The 17146-nt window shown below is 34.7% G+C and overlaps 1 protein-coding gene and 1 long non-coding RNA gene across 2 annotated transcripts; both read right to left on the bottom strand.

The window, feature by feature from the left end:
• Positions 1–1838: 1838 nt before the first annotated feature.
• On the bottom strand, positions 1839–4887 carry LOC119986485. Its single transcript, XR_005465276.1, has 5 exons — positions 4527–4887; positions 4159–4221; positions 4009–4074; positions 2534–2626; positions 1839–1921 (listed from the first exon to the last, which is right to left on the bottom strand). It is a non-coding gene; the product is annotated as an uncharacterized LOC119986485 (long non-coding RNA).
• A 9250-nt stretch (positions 4888–14137) lies between these two features.
• Positions 14138–15961, bottom strand: LOC119986416 (xyloglucan-specific galacturonosyltransferase 1). Its single transcript, XM_038830974.1, has one exon. The coding sequence runs from the start codon at positions 15872–15874 to the stop codon at positions 14138–14140; it is 1737 nt and encodes a 578-aa protein (XP_038686902.1). The 5' UTR covers positions 15875–15961.
• Positions 15962–17146: the final 1185 nt, after the last annotated feature.

Here is a 17146-nt window from a genome sequence, read left to right as displayed (position 1 = left end):
CATGAGAAAAGTCTCTCATGTTGTGTATGTTGCAATCCAAACAGACTACTAAACCTGACCAAACTCTAAACATGCACAATACATCAACTAAATACTACAAAAACACACAAAATGATAAAAACACACAAAAATTCCCACAAAATGATGGTAATTAATGCCAAAAAACACAGAAAATGTTTTCAAACTAAATACTACAAATGAATTTCATTAATTGAGTAATATCAAAAGACTCTCATAATTAACAATACATGACCTTTGAGAAACCAAAACAACATCAAACCACTTCTATGAAACATTAAATTCCCATACAATTCAATATAATTTTAAAATTATTTGAATACTATTAACTGTATGAGTGTGGTTGTGGGTCTTAAAGTGTATGAATGTGGTTGTGGGTATTAAAGTTTTACAACATATTTATGTGTGTGGTTGTGGGTCTTAAAGTTTTCTAATATATTTTAAAATTTTCTTTTGTCTATATAAGCTTTTTTGTAAAGACGTCCACGTGGCACCATGAATTGAGGAGAAGCCTTGTGGATCCTCAGTTATATATATATAGATTGATTGATGATTAACAAATGATCTGGATAGTAGACGATGAATTTGCCATATTTGGTCATAAGTTATGTCTAACTTTTATATTATCGCGCACTTAGTCGTGTAAATTCCAATAGATCGAATAATGACGAAATAAATATAATTATAAAATAAAGCATTACCGAATGCATTTCGTAGGAAGTTCTTGGCAACTAAGTTGTCGATCACCACTGCAAAGATATCCAATATGTAAACATTGTCTACTCCACATTCACATAATTTAAAACATCTTCCAACACAGCAATTCCATACATGGAAGAAATACATGAGCAAATCATTAGCCACCCCCTTTAGCACAATTGCAATTTTGTGTTCCAGTGCAACTAAAAGAAGAATGAGTGGAACACCAATAAACTTAACAGACATATTGAGGAGACACGAACAAATTATAGTATGTCAAATACTAAAGGCTTACATATACAAAGCAAAGTCATCTTTTGAGAACCCAATTTTTTTTTAAAAAAAGCAAATGAAATATGGTTGAGAAGTAGTGAACTGCATCCAAGATAGTAAATGAAAATTTTAGAGATGCATGTAACAGCCTCCGGCTTGAGAAAAAGAGCCATTGATATAATGTCACGCTTATGGAGATTAATTTTTGTTGATTTTGGTCCAATAGTGTTGAGTCACTTCCTGTGAATGCAGTGTAGTTGTATCAAACATCAAACAAATTTGGAACATTTTAATCTCACATAAAAGAAACCAATAGTTCAAATTTATGGTACACCCAACTAAACCATCAATGATAAATCAGCCACAGTCTAAGACACTGGGTGTATTCCATCAACAAAACCATCAATGATATGAAGCCTTTAAAGGCTCCTCTGAACCATAACATAAAAGGATTTTCCAAGAGGTTTTACCTCTGGGTATCTGTAATATGTTAGTTTGGGAATAGTGACAAAGTACCAGACCCAAGTTCCCTTGAGGTAACCACATGCACTTTAAGTATTGTACTAAATTCATTTTATTTGCACTGTTTTTGTCAGACCTCTCAAGCCATTTAAATATAATGCAAAATCTTAACTACGTACAGAATAATTTGGCTGGAAAATATAGTTAGTAATTGAATAAGCTAATCAGAATATGTCAAAGAAGTCATATGACTGAAGAGAATGAGATTTGATAAAGTATTGAACAGCAAATAGTGAGAGCCAATAGCACAAATGTCACCTTCAAATTTTGCCTTTGTTAGAAAGAACCCTTATGCCCGCCTCCAATGTTTCAACTGAGCTTTTGCAGAAGGATAGTGCAAGAATCTTAGAAGCATGTCTTTCTCTATACTTTACAAAACCATATCCAACACTCTGGTCATATCTTTGATCTGCATGGGGTTAAAAGTACAGTAAGAGACACATAAATAAAACAAAACATGAATTTTAAGACTCACCCCTCAGAAAAATAAATTACAGAAGAAAGAGACGGTGATAAAATCACTGTAGAAAATACCAGAGAAGTTGCAAATAAACATAATAAAAGGGGAAAAGGGGTATGCTGTGATCGGCAGAAATTAGCATCTTCCAATACGTAAGCTAAGATGCAAGAAAGCTTGGAAACAAACATAACCTAGCAACTTTAATGTAAAATACCCCACTTTCAATTAATTGGCAAACTAAATCTTCAACTCAATCATCAAAACAGCAAATGTAAATCTCCCTAATTGAGCAAGTGCCAAACCTTTACTTGATGATAACATCAAGTACATTGACAATCAAAATAAAAGAGCAAATCAAGACTCAGTTTTACCAAGTTTAATGGTGTTTAGAAACACAACAAAGAAAAGAGAAAACTAAAAGGACAACACAACATAATACCAACAACAAAGGTAAACAGAAAGTTATATAGACCTTGGGTGATCTAAGGTTCAACCCCATCCCAAGCTCACCCATAATTTTTTTTAACAATATAAAGATGTGTTTAAGAGGTAATTCTGTACCGAATAGAGCTCCTGCAACACGAACACTTCATGTTGTAGAGATCAGCTCTGATCGCCCACCTGTCATCCTGTCACCTTCTTCTCCACATTCACCTAAAATTCACACATTTCAGGTGTGTTAATCAATTTAAATCTAATCGTCTTTTCCTTGCAGTATTTTTTTTTTACAACATTGAGTCTATTTTGACTCACCAAATTGCTTCATAAATTCTTAAGTAGCATTCTTATTCTGTTCGTCAGCTTATGTCTCTTCCAAGCATTTTCTTTAGGTGGACAATGATTGGACTTAACTGAAAAAGAAATTTTAAAACCTCAATGACCTTTTTTCACTTTTCTGGTTTCCAAATTTGTGGTCCATATGTTTCCAACAAATATAATCTCAAATTTCTATAAAAAGGCACCTATATTTCACTGGTCCATAGCTTGGATTCTAAATGACCCACGTTGGTACCATCTATCAATTTGTCATTTACAAAGCAAAAACATGATATGGGATTAGCCTCAATGAATTTAGGTTTCATGCCACTAAAACTCAAATCGCAAACAGATTGTAAAAGTAAAATATAGACAAATAGACGGAATAAAATTAAGAGGGAAAAGGAAATAAAGCAGAGAGAAAGCTCTTTGATCTGCAAAAAATATTCAACACCAGAATCTTCCATCATGTTTTCCCCAATCACAACCATAAACTCAGCAACTACATTCAATGTGTTCAATTGAGTCCAAGAAGGCGCTTGAATTGAACGAAGAATAGAATATAGAGAGGATCATGCTTGCCACTGATAAATCATTGAACTAAATAGAACTCAATAATTTAAAAGAGTCCTGCATAAGAAAGATATCTATGCATTGGAAAATCCAAGAAAATAGCCCCTCAAATAAATTTGTTTAACCAAAAACAGAAAAGGACCAACACTTTTCAAAGTATTCCTTTGTGAGACTCAAAAGACTGAATCAAAGAGTAGTAATAAAGGATATTAAAAAAAGAGAAGTTTACAAAACATCTGGAACTAATTCAGGAAAAACTACAAATGCGTATTGGTGGGGCTAAATAAAATCACTATATGAGCAAAGGCATATGCAATGATTTTATCACGCTTCACGCACGTAAGAATTTCGTTGACCATAGATGTGATGAAATGATGAAAGTATAGTTGCAAATTTTTCGTGAAATTCTGTTTTTTCATATGATCTATTGATTCACACAATCAGAATATGATGATATGTGCAACCCTATTATATGACAATATGTGTAACCCAAGCCACTGAAACAATCATCCTAATGATGGAGAAGGGCATAAATATTGAATCAAAGACTAACATGATTTAATCAAGCAAAAAAATAAATTTCAAGCGCAATTAAACAACAAAAAGTTCATAATAGCTAAAACCATTTAAGATGTCAACCATAGTCATCATACCAGTAAAAATTTGAATATGAATATAGCATAGGAAAGCATGGAGTCTGAACTTACCCTGAGATTCCCAACACAGATCTTGCTAGGTACCAGGCACCATCAAAAAGCCCAAGAAGTCCCTGCCTGGTGAATTCATGCACAAAAATTATTACCAGATGAAAAAATTGCAAAATAATGCTCCGCACATATTAAAGTTCAGGCCATTACTGCTTCCCTTTGAGGGTACACATCCTCTAATAGCTTGACACATTCTTCCAACTGAAGCAGCTCCTACATAGTTAGCAAAAATATAATAAGCTACTAACACTATAAACCACCAAGCGGATAGAAATCAGTGCATCAAATTAATCCCCAGACCTCAGTAATGGTATCATTGCTTTAACCACATAATTAAAGTATGTCATCAATATCAACTGTTTTATACACTCAGAAAACTAAGACTGGAGCATACATTTTCACAGCTAAGCTTGTAAGTACAGTTTCAAAGTTTTTAAAAATATCCTAATTTTTGTCTGAAGAACCAAATCCTAGACCAAGCCAAACATCCGCAGCAAATCGAAGACCACGCGAGATACCTGATGCGAATCGGCTAGCAAAACCCGTAGCTTCGAAACAAAAAGGCCCGTTGCAAAATCAAGCTGCTTCATAAAGGATGGAAGTAAAACAAAGAGGTAAGAGGAAAACGAAAATCAGGAAAAATTCGCATTTTAAAATACAACCTCCTGTGGGAATTTGATCGCAAGATGTGAGAATGAGAGAGAAGAGAAACTGAGAGAAGAAATCTAAGGTTCTGTGAACCCAGAGGAAATACACGTAGCTACCGCGTGGAAGAGAAAATTAATGGGCTAATTTTTGGCTTTCCCAGTTCTCCAAGAACAACTGCCGTGAATCGTGAGAGATGCATGAACGGGACATACGAAGAGGCGTGCAAGAGAACATACGATGAATGAGGTGAATATGAGAGAAGGCACTGGAGGAGCGCGAGAGATGAGAACCGAAGAGGCAAATCAAAGCATTTAAAAGTCCGCAGTTACTTTCATTTAATTAAAAGCAAAGCAAATTTCATTTAACCAAAAACAATTTCCAAGTGGCAACAGTATGTTGCTCATAGAAGCTGACGTGAACAGCTCCAAAAACACTTCAAGACTCCGTAATTATATATGTATAGATGTTAAACATCTATATAATCTTTTTCAATGAATATCCATAGTGCAGGTGTAAGGGCATCGCCCTGTCAATTAGATATAAATTTCTTTAAAAAAATTTCTCTCCCATCCACTTTATTTTGAATGACACAAATACTCATATCTTCATCCTGTTGGAAAAAATGATGGTCAACCATAGTTTGATCATTATTAATTGAAAGTTCAATAATAATTATTGAATAAAATTTATGGGCAATTGATCCTTGCTATAAGGACAATTAATGTGACCAAATCATTTTTTCGTTGAATGTAAAAAGACTCCAAAGTGACCATGATGAACATGGTGAACATAGTGCAATAAGTGTGTATGAAAATCTCACATTGGAAAAATATCATGTAGATGTGTAGTTTATAAGCTCAAGTGTTGTAGTAAGACTTTGGGCTCAAGGGCACCCAAACTTTTGTAGGAGTAAGAGGCTCCACATTATGAGCGTGGACTAAAACACACACGCCTATCGGCTGATCGGGCGAGCGTGTGGGCCAGACCCATACGCAGACTCGGACTTGGACTTACTTGGCCCAACAATTTCTTATATTTTTACACTTTGTTACAAGCCTATAAAAGAGAGGCCAAATACATTGAATATGGACTTGTTAGGCCCAAAATTGCTGCCATGACTTGGTCAAGTCTGGTTGCACCATTTTTGCCTTAAAATCAGTGATTGTTCACTGATTTTTCTGGGTTTTGGTTGCTGGGCTCTCCTATATAAGGAGAGCTTGGCGGCAGCTTTCATAAGAGAAAAAATTTTCCTTCTCTGTCTGATTGGACCTCTATTTTGAGGTTCTAATGTCCTTTAATTAGGATGTTCTAGCACTTAGTTAATGTATTTGATTGCATTTTAGCTTAATTTTACACTTATAAATGTTTCCCCTTGGTTTTGTAGGAATCGGACCTTGTTCGGGCAAGTTGGAGCACTTTTTGGGCACTTTTTGCTGTGAGGTGTCGGGACTTAGATTATGAAGATATTCTTGAAGACTACAAGCTCCAACGGTACACTAATCTATGGCCAAGATTGAATTGTTTTGAATTATGAATGGATTAGATTACAACAAGACTTGAAGGGTTAAGATGATCATTTAAAGGTGAATCCAATGGTTGTGCATAAGACAACATTCTTGCTTGCAATTTTTGACTTAAAAGAAGATCTTACTTGATTTTTGGAGTCAAAGATGGCTGCAAGTTGCTACACGTTTAAAAGGAAATTGTTGGAGATACCAATGCCAAGATTTGGTGCAAGTTTGATCAAATGGTCAAAGATGACAAAATTGTTGGAGATACCAAAGTCAAGATTTGGTGCAAGTTTAATCAAATGGTCAAAGATGGCTGCAAGTGCACATGACAACTCAAATCTTGCAAAGCTAGACTTGGAAAATAATGCAAGTGCAACGGCTACATATTGCAAGGTTGAGATTTAATGATCTATTCATTCAATGGCCAAGATTTGCACATGTAATTGAAGGTCGAGATTTGAAGATGGAAAAAGATCCAATGGTGGAAATCACAAGAGCTTGGAATCAGACCTTGTTCGGGCAAGTTGGAGCACTTTTCGGACACTTTCTTCACAAATTGAGACAGGCTCACAAAGTTGGAGGCATGAAGCGTCCGGACAACCGTCCGGACACCTACGGCGAATCTGCAATTTTCTGCACCGAAATTTCAAGGGCATTTGGGGTAAATCATGTATGTAACCAATGGGAAACGATTTTATAAGGGTAGTTAGGTATTTTCTATTGTAAAAAGAGAAGAAAACCCTAAGATTTGGTTGGCTTCCATATAATTCATTCACTTCTCCAACATGAAGCGACCATAGGAATATTGTTTTTTTCTCTCTATTTCTCTCTCTAAGTTTTTCTTGGTTTCTTGTGATTTCGTGTGTAGACATTGATTTTCATCTATAAAATTGATGTTTATGTCCATTATGATGAGTGGCTAAGTTCTCTTTCTAGTTTCTAGTCCCAAACGGTGGGTGCTCGGTTTCGATTACTTAAGGTATGCTCAAAGAATCGTAGCTTCGATTTCTCTCTTTTAATTTCGTGATAGTTGTGTGATTGGATCTATGGGAATGACATATTTGCTTGTATTCTTGGATTGTCTAGTCTAGGGATTGCATCTAATGCGTTCGATTGAGAATTGTTAAACCCATTGCATGATTTCCTTAATTAATTGAGTTTTTCATTGCATAACTATTAGTTATGTGTATTGATGATGGGGTTTTGGGTTAAATTAGGAATGTGCATGGGAGAGTTATGGTTAATTGATCTTTGAGTGTGAAACTAGGGTGTTAGCCAAGCCAAGCCCCAAGGGGGAATATTAATTCATAATATTAGGTGTTTATCCCTTTGCGTTCATCGTAGATTAAGAGACCCGATGGCCTACATGTATGAATTGAAGTCTTATAACCCAATTCTCTTTGCATATGCATGATTGATAGTATCACACAATGCATTGTGTATGGTTGTGTGTGTTTGCAATGATACCTTGAGTATGAGAACCGAGTAGTCACCGGGACGGATTAGAGACTAGGTTTTTAATTAATTGTTTTAAATCCAATTTGTGCTTACTTTGATTACAAAATCGCTCATGCTACCGAGTCATTCGGCCCATTTCTTTTACTTGCTTTAATTTGATATTCATTGTGTTTATTAGTGTTAGCTAGTCATTTGCATATCATTCACTTCAAATTTGCATTGCTTCCTCGTGGATCGATACCGGACTCATCGGTTTATTACTTGACGATACCCTACACTTGGGGTAAGTACACACACACACTTTGGTGTCGGTCACTGTCTCCGTGTTTACTATACACGAAATTCATCTTCTCTGTCTCTGTTACTCTGCCAAATTTTCATCTACTCTGAGAGTGAAATTCCTGTTTGGTTCGATTGTGACCACTTGTATTGTTGTGTTGCCTACTCGTGATTGGGGCGTTGTATCTTGGGAAGAGTCTGTCCAAAGATCTTAGCAGGTTGGGACATTTTTCTTTAAGGAGATTCGCGAAAGGCGTACCTCGCTCACACAATTCCTATCCAGCTGTTTACGGTTTTGGTATTTTAATTTAAGCGTCAGTTATTGAGTTCATATATGTTATTGTGTTGTGCATGCAATCTGCTATGTTACTGTTTTTGTTAATGTTATTGTTTTATTTGTGTAGCTTAGTCATTGTTTATGCAATATAAATATTAATAAATTGGTTTATTGCATGCTATATGTCCAACACACCCATCCTCTCATTCTCTCTCCACATCTCCCCTCATCGTTTCTCTCTCCACTCACCCTCCTCGACCGGGTTGTCTCCGACGCCGTCGCAGCTATTGCTCATGCAGTTGCTAACGCTACTAATCAGAAGCATGGCACCCTGCGTGTCAAAGCCCGAATATCGTGTGCTTTTCGTTCTCTCTCATCTGGCTTCTCAGGTGCTTTTGGAAAACTCCTCCTAAGCTTCACTCTCTCTCAAATCTCTCTCTCACACTTTTCTTCCTTGAATCATAACAATAATGGATTTCATGTTCTCGTCTTCTTATGTCAACGATTCCTTAGCTCAAAATGGGTTAATCGGATCAATTATGCTTTCTTCTATTAGTTGTGACACGTTTTATCCAAGCTTGGGTTCAAATCAATAGAAAAGAGATCATGACATGGATCATGCTCCATTTGTATAAGAGTTATTGACATGGGTCTATGTTGGGCTCTCATGTTTTATTTATGTTTATCTTTGGTGGGCAAAATAATGTAACAAAAGACTTAAATATAATGTAACAAAAGACTTAAATAATGTAACAGACATCTGTGTGTGATAAAACACAATGTAGTAAGAGGCTTAAAAAGTGTAATAAAGACTTAAACAATGTGACAAGAAGTTGAGACAATGTAATAATAGGCTGAAACAATGTAATAAAGGTATGTTGAAATTGTGTATTTATGACTCCAAACATTGTAATTCTTGGAATTAGTGTACAGGTTGTTTTACAAGCAAATGGAATAACATCTTTAGTGTCTGCTATATTGTCTTTGCGTGGAAAATTTAGATTTATTAGCTATGGTAGGTACTCGACATGATTAGAGAACATCATAAGTTTCAATTATTGTTGTTTGATTATTGTAGTGGACTGGATAACTACGTAATAACATGCATAAGTGATAAAAAAACTGGGCGATTGTTCAATTTTTATTCACACTATATTTGACATTTTTTTATGATTGTTCGTTGTGAAAATATGAACTTCGTTGATGATTTTCTTCAGTGTAACGTGTAGTTTTAAGACAATATAATGTGTAGTTATAAATTTCTTCAGTGTAATTGGACTACAAACAATGTAATTACATATATATTGCCAAGAGCATCAAAACATAAACGAAAATGTTTGTTTTGTAATTAAAAGTTATCCAGTGCAATTGGACTTACACACAATGTAATTACATATATATTACCAAGTGCATCAAAAGAGAAAATAAATTGGATTCACATTGATATTTGTTTGTTTTGAACTCAGTCTTTTTGATGATTCCATTGATTTTATATAATTTTGAGAAAATAATTTTTAATTACGACGTTAGAGCAATATATTGTGAACTGTGTAAGTATGATCACAATAATGTAATGGAAAACATCAATGTGTAATTACATATTGGAATAATGTCATTATTCACTTGTTTTGAAATTAAAAGTTATCAATGTAATTACGCATTGAAATAATATCATTATTTACTTCGAATAGAGATTTGAACATCGAGAGAAAGATGAGAGCACCTAAACCAGCTCTGACGCAAAAAACCACAACATCAAAGACTCCAAACATCAAAGCCACAACATGAAAGACCCCAAACAACCAAACCCAAAACAAGGAAGATCCGAAACAAACAAACCCACAACATGGAAGATCTGAAACAAACAAACCCATAACCAGCCAAGAAAGAACAGCAATGACCCACCAACCCAAACAAACCAATCTGTGAAGATATGACTGTCTCATGTTACACATGCCCTAATTACATTGTTTCAGTTGATAATTACACAGTATATGGCCTTGATTACATTGTTTAGGGTGATAATTACACAGTGTCTAACCTCCAATCTACAAACCGATTTTCAAATTTCATTTTCAAATTTCAAAATCAAATCAGAACAAAACAAAATATGAAACTAATTAATAAAATTAGAAAAACCACAAATCACCAAAGCCACAACATGGAAGACCCCAAACAAACAAACCCACAACATGGAAGACCCAAAATAGAACAAATCTCAAACCTCACATCAAATACCACTTTTACTTACAAAATCGTTACATAAAACACAGATCCATGGATTCCATATCATTTATGGTCGGAAACCGTTCAAATCACCGTCGAAAATGAAATATTGGTTGACCGTCGCCGTCGAAAATGGGTATCAAGTTCTCTCATTTTCTCTGAGCTTCTCGAATCTTCTACTTGTTTGAGATAGTCTCTCTTCGTTTTCTCTAGGAGGAAGAGAGAGTGAGGGAGAAAGTGAGAGTTTTGGAAAGTGGAGAGGGTTGCTCATCTTTTTTAGTCTAGGTTTTAATTTTTTGAAATTCAAAAAATTGTCATGTCACTAGGCTTGTGTGTCATGCCATATTTGTTTATGTAAACTTAGGAATGTTTGGCTATGTACATTTATCACTACCGAAAACATATTATGGTTTTATTTTCGGTAGTACTAGTCATACATAGCCAAACATCCCTAACTATCCCTAATACACCTGTCATTCCACATCAGTCACATGACATGACAGTTTCAAAACTAAATAATATTTTGAAATTCAAAATTTTTTCTCTCATAAATCTAATACTTATCTACAACCCCTCTTTCTCTTTAACCATTCTCCATCTAAAATCTCTCTCTCCTCCAACCACTCTGCAACCTCTCTCTCTCACCACTTTTCACCTGCAATCTCTCTCCCTCTCCAATCACTCGCCATCTGCAACCTCTCTCTCTTCATCTTTTGCAAATGACGTCGTAGATCCGGTGATGAGGAAGATGACGACACTAATATTAGATAGTGATGAGGAAGCCGTCGAGAAGCACTAGTAGATGTTGGTGGTAGTCTCGAAGATTTGCAAAGGTGAGACCTGTTAATGCAAGGGAAGAGAGTGAAGAGCCTACTTCCCATCAAATTTCAAAAAAAATTTGATTTTGTTTAGTATTATCACCGAGAAGAGTGAAAACCTTGTTTTTGTAGAGGGAGAAATATGCAACACGCCACTTTTTCTAATTTTATTAATTAGTTTCATATTTTGTTTTGTCTTGATTTGCTTTTGGAAATTTGAAAATCAGTTTGTAGATTGAAGGTTAGTACACTGATAACTTTTAATTACAAAACAAGTGAATAATTATATTATTCCAATGCGTAATTACACATTGATATTTTCAATTACATTATTGTGGTCATACTTACACAGTTCACAATATATTACTCTAACGTCGTAATTAAAAATTATTTTCTCAAAATTATATAACAATTTATGGAATCATCAAAAATACTGAGTTCAAAACATACAAATATCAATGTGAATCCAATTTGTTTTCTTTTGTTGATGCATTGGCAATATATATGTAATTACATTGTTTGCAAGTCCAATTACACTGGATAAATTTATAATTTTTGAATATACTGTCTTAATTAATTATATATCATAAATAGTTTGGATGATTAGAAAACAACAGTGGATAAATTACATTATTTCAATTCAGAATTACACATTGATAATTTTCAATCACATTATTGTGGTCATACTGGCACATTGATTTATGCGTTGGCATAGCTCTCATAGAGGAGAGAAAAAAAATGCACATTTGAGTTGAGAAATTACACTGGATAAATTTATAATTTTTTTATTATACTGTCTTAATTATATCTCATAAACAGTATGGATGATTACAAAACAACAGTTGATAAATTACATTTATTCAATTCAGGATTACACATTGATAATTTTTAATTACATTATTATGGTCATATTGACACATTGATTTATGCATTGACATGTCTGTCATGGAGGAGACAGAAAAAGATACATTTGAGTTGAAGATAAGTAGGACATAGAAAAAAAAAGTAAATTTGAGTTGAGAAAAATATGAGAGAGAAAAGCAAATATGACATAAAGATAATCATGAGAGAGAAAAAGTAAATCAAATTAAGTTGAAGTTTTGAAACACGTCAGAGAGATCATGAGAGAGAAGCGGGAGAAATAAGCTGAAAACATAGCTCATTTCTGACAATTTATCTAACTGGCATCTGACTTGTACTGCCAGCTAGATTATGGAGCTCTATGGACAAGGTTATCTATGTAAGTTTAACATTTTCGTTTTCCTTTAAAATGAAAATTGAACTTTGCAATTAGTGACTTAGATCATCCACAATGGGCTTGGTATGGAGCACTTCAAAACTATCTTTTTGGATAAGTATAGCACTAGTAGCTCACAATGGGAACAAAATGACACTTGAAAACATGTAGCAATTTTATCTATACTTCATATTTGGAGGGGCTCTAATGTGATGAATAATAATTTTTGTAAAACCCACCCAACCAATTTATTGATGCCACATCATCCCTTACATCACTTTTGTTTTTGTTTCTCTCTCTCTTGTGGGACCCACTGAAACAATTTTGTTTTTGTTTTTCTCTCTTGCAGGACCTATTGACATTTGGAGTGGTTGCTCAAGAGTACCCATTGTGGGTATATTGGAGTATAGCACTTCATGGTGACAAATATTGAGGGATTTAGAGTGAGCCACCACTATGGATGCTCTTAGGTTTTTCCAAATTTTCTATATTTATATTTTTTATAAACATTGAATATAAGTTTAAGAGCATGTCCAATCCTCTATCCTACTTTGAATGCACAATTTCTCCTATTTTAAGTAAAAATTTATTTTAAGGGCAAAATGATACTTTTCGTTCCTTCAATTATTGGTCGGGTTTCATTTTTGTCCCTTAACTTTTTTTCTCCCTTTTTCGTTCCCCAACTATGGGAAAGTAACTCGTTTGTCCCTCGAATAAATTCGACGACGAAAAAATCCAACGTAACATCCTACTGTTTATCATATCAGATTTCTTTAGCGTGCCACATAGGTGTCACGCAAGCATTTCCTGACCCTAATCTCACTTGAAAGATGAAAATGATACTTTCTAATAGTTGAGGGATGAAAATGGGAGAAAAAAAAGTTTAGGGACGAAAATGAAACTCGTCCCATAATTGAGGGACGAAAAGTATATTTTTACCGTATTTTAAGTTACCAATCACATATCTCATTTCGACATCACATCAAATATTTTAATATTTTTCAATATAATTATATTTAACTATCTTCAACTTTAACCTATTATTTCAAAGAAGTGAGAGAAATAATGAACAAAAAATTATTAAAGTTGATTTGGATAACATGATCCATGCCTCCAATTTAAGTTACCAAAAAGTAAAATTGAAAAATATATAAGATTTAGATAACCCGTTTGAAGCTATCAAAATAAAAAAAGGATTACTTAAAATAAGTAACCGTTGGATATGTTCTAATAATCCAGTTTTTTAAAGTAGTTTAATAACTTTTAAGATACTAATGTGAAAAGTTAAATTTGTGTTCTAAAATATTAATGTGAGGAGTTCAACTTGGATTCTTTTCTTTTGAACGATTCATCCTCCTCTCCGAACTCAATTATAAATGATAATAAAATCATTAAAAATTCATCAACTTCTGTGGTTTCTAGAACATCTTAATGAATGAAATGTGAAAATGGATTTGGTAGTTTAACAATTAAGTCATTCCGATTCAATTCCGATCAATTTGATGTTAAAAGTTGTTGAATTCTTACAAATTTATCGAAATTTAAAATAAAAATAAAAATAAAAATAAAATGTCATGTTGAATTCTATATTTTGTAACAACCGAGTGCCTCCCACAAGTTGGGAAAATCTCTTTGTATCCTAAACAAAAGAAACATGTCAAACCCATCTACAAATTCAATCCAATCTGTTCACCCTTTCAACCAGATTATTCATGGTGATGGAAAATGCATCCTGAAATTTCTCAAGCTGAGAACTTGAATCAGCATAAACCAACCCAGGCAGCAGTTCATAGACTATGTATCTCCTCATGTCATCTCTCTCCCTCTTAGATATCTTCATTAACCTCTCCATCACATTCACCTTCATTTCTCTTACCTCCTCCTGGTCTGTAAACACTGAGTACTTACTATGATCCTCTGGTAAGTGCCATGGATACTGATAGTACGCTGTGAAAGGATCGAAAAGTACTGGAATGCAACCGGCTATTAGTGAATCAAATACTGATTTTCTTGTTGGACTATCTCCAGGAGGTTGTAAGCAGAATTCTGATTCCATGAATAGCGAGATAACGGACTGGGGTTGATCACACCCACCTGAATTACAATTCAGAAACTGGCATGTAGATGAAGTGTTTGTTGAAATGCACTGATTGATTAATATAGACCTTATGTTCTCTGCTGCATTTGGTCTGGCTGCCCCTGCAAAACTCGCGAGGTGGTTACGATTTGCGCTAATGATTTTCATTTGCCATGCAAGAATGTCATCATCTGAATGTGGGTGAAAGAAGGTTGGATGTGGGATTCCAATGTCGTTAACATGCCACGGTTGTCGTTCGATCAAAAGCTTCACTGGGTTCTGCATTTGATCAAGCTCAAGCAATCTAGTCCCCCATAAATCCTCACTCGTCCTTCTGAAATCCCATGAAATTTTACCCAACACAAAGACATGATCCTTACCTGAATTTTGAATCCATGCCTTTTTGGGACCAAGCCACTTCATGAGGTCAAGTGCTAAAGTGTCCTTGACATCACTAGAGACATTCTTGAAGTGCCATCTCAGGATGTCTAATCCGCCATAATACGGAACATAGAAGAGCTTGGCTTGGTTTTCATTGTAAACCCTGCAAGGATGCTTCAAAACCCTTGAGTGAAATATCAACTCCAATGAGTACTGGTGTGTGTAGTACCAGCTTTTGCCAAGCTTCTCTATGGGCTCACCCAGCGCTTCATTCTTGAAATGTGTACAAAAATTTGTCCATGGCATCATATCACCACATTGACCTACCAAGTCCTTGTTGAACTTTGATGGCAAATTATAAACATATATCCCTCTCCCGTCACACGTAGCAGGATTCGTTGTCGATAACCATGACCGATGCAGTTGTAATTGCTCCTCCACAGCCTTCTTTGAATTGACAATCTCATCGCTATGCCCTTTAACATCAACAATGTTCTCAATGTTTTGAACGACATTGACATCAAGTTTTGTGGAGGCAATAGGACTAGTTGAGCTATTGGCATTGTTGCTGTTGTCCTCCACTAGTACAGAATCGACACTCTGATCAGGTGAGGCAGTAGTAGGAGCAACAGAATCGACACTCTGATCGGGCGAGGCAGTAGTAGGAACAGTAGAGCTATTGTTGATTTCTGGGATTGGAATCACAAAGTTTGGATGGGTACCTGCAGAGAGGCAATAAAGATCGTTGAGTTTGCGCGAGGAGACGCAGACATGTACAATGTTGCCAGAGATGATGGTGGCGGAGGATGACCATAACAAGAGAAGAATCAAAAGCAGAATTGCTAAAGGGATTTGGTACAAAATTTTCAACAAGAATGGAAAAACGAGGCAAAGTCCTGTTCCATTAACTTTTTTGGGCTGTTTAGACTTCTTCCTGGACAAGGAGATTGCCATTTTTGCTAAGATTGTTTGTCCAAAAGCTTTGCTTGGTGAATGTTTCTCTAATAGAGGAGGGGTTGCATCTTCTGTTACCAAGCATGGGTTGACTCTGTGAACATGAAGGCACGTATTGCATTTGTTTCATCAACTATGTGCTCTATAATTTGTTTGCACGTCCCCGTAGATTATGTATATACAGTGTATAATCTATACAAAAGTTGTGTATATATATATATATATTAATTTATTTCTATTCCATCATTTTTTTATAAAATTGCGGAATTAATAAGCACATAGGTCAATGAATTTGTATCAGTGGTCAACTAAAACTTCAATAGTTCAATAATATAACACTGGTATATCTATAGTACTACTTAACCGGAGCGGATCCAGGATTAGAATCGTGGGGGGTCAAATAAATAGTGGAAAATTTTATAAGGTTATTTATATGTTGTTTGTCAAAAATAAAAAAATAATCCAAAATGAAATGTTCCATTATAAAAACCACATCCATAAATTCTTCGATGATTACAATTGTAATCTAAAAATTCTCATGTTTTGTTAATGTTGCATACTGACTTCTTTATGAATTTGATCAAACGTTTCTTTCTTAATATATGTAACTAGACAATCATTGAGTTAAAACTAGTTTTATGAGTCTTTACATGCAAGCGGGGTATCGCGGAGAAGATGGAAGTGATCGAAGAGATAACAAAGAATGAACGAGATTTTGTTTTATATAATTTTTTAAACAGAAAATCATAGCAATTTTTGTTTCCCTCTAAGAGCATCTCCAATGCTAGTAACATAATCAAGTAATCAAAACACCCGTTTGATTATTGCTAAAATGCTTTTATATCTCATTTGATTTCTCAATAAAGTTACCTACTCTAAACCATGTAACAAAATGAGTAATCATTTCTCAAATACATTTAAATTAACCCATTCAAAATTTGAAACCATGTATCCTACCATTTTGCATCTTCTACTTTTCTCTCTCCTTTGGATCAATTTTAAAATCCAAGAAAGTGAATCATCATTTTTGCATCTCCCGTTGAATGCTTGATTTGGTTCAAATGGAGATGCAAAATGGCAATTAGGCATTTGGGAGATGCTCTAACACCCGTATTATTTTTGACCGCATAGTTCTAGATATATTTACTGTAAGGCTCAATTCATCCACAAATCCACTTGATTAAATGGGGACATGTACTTACAATGTGTCAGAATTATTAGTTTGATTGACCTAATCCACAAGGTTGGTGACACATTTCCACAATGGGAGGA

This window comes from Tripterygium wilfordii, chromosome 20, assembly GCF_013401445.1.
Source record: "Tripterygium wilfordii isolate XIE 37 chromosome 20, ASM1340144v1, whole genome shotgun sequence".
NCBI classification, from domain to species: Eukaryota; Viridiplantae; Streptophyta; class Magnoliopsida; order Celastrales; family Celastraceae; genus Tripterygium; species Tripterygium wilfordii.
Note: the sequence above shows the minus strand (reverse complement) of the source record. Positions and strands in the feature narration are given on the sequence as shown.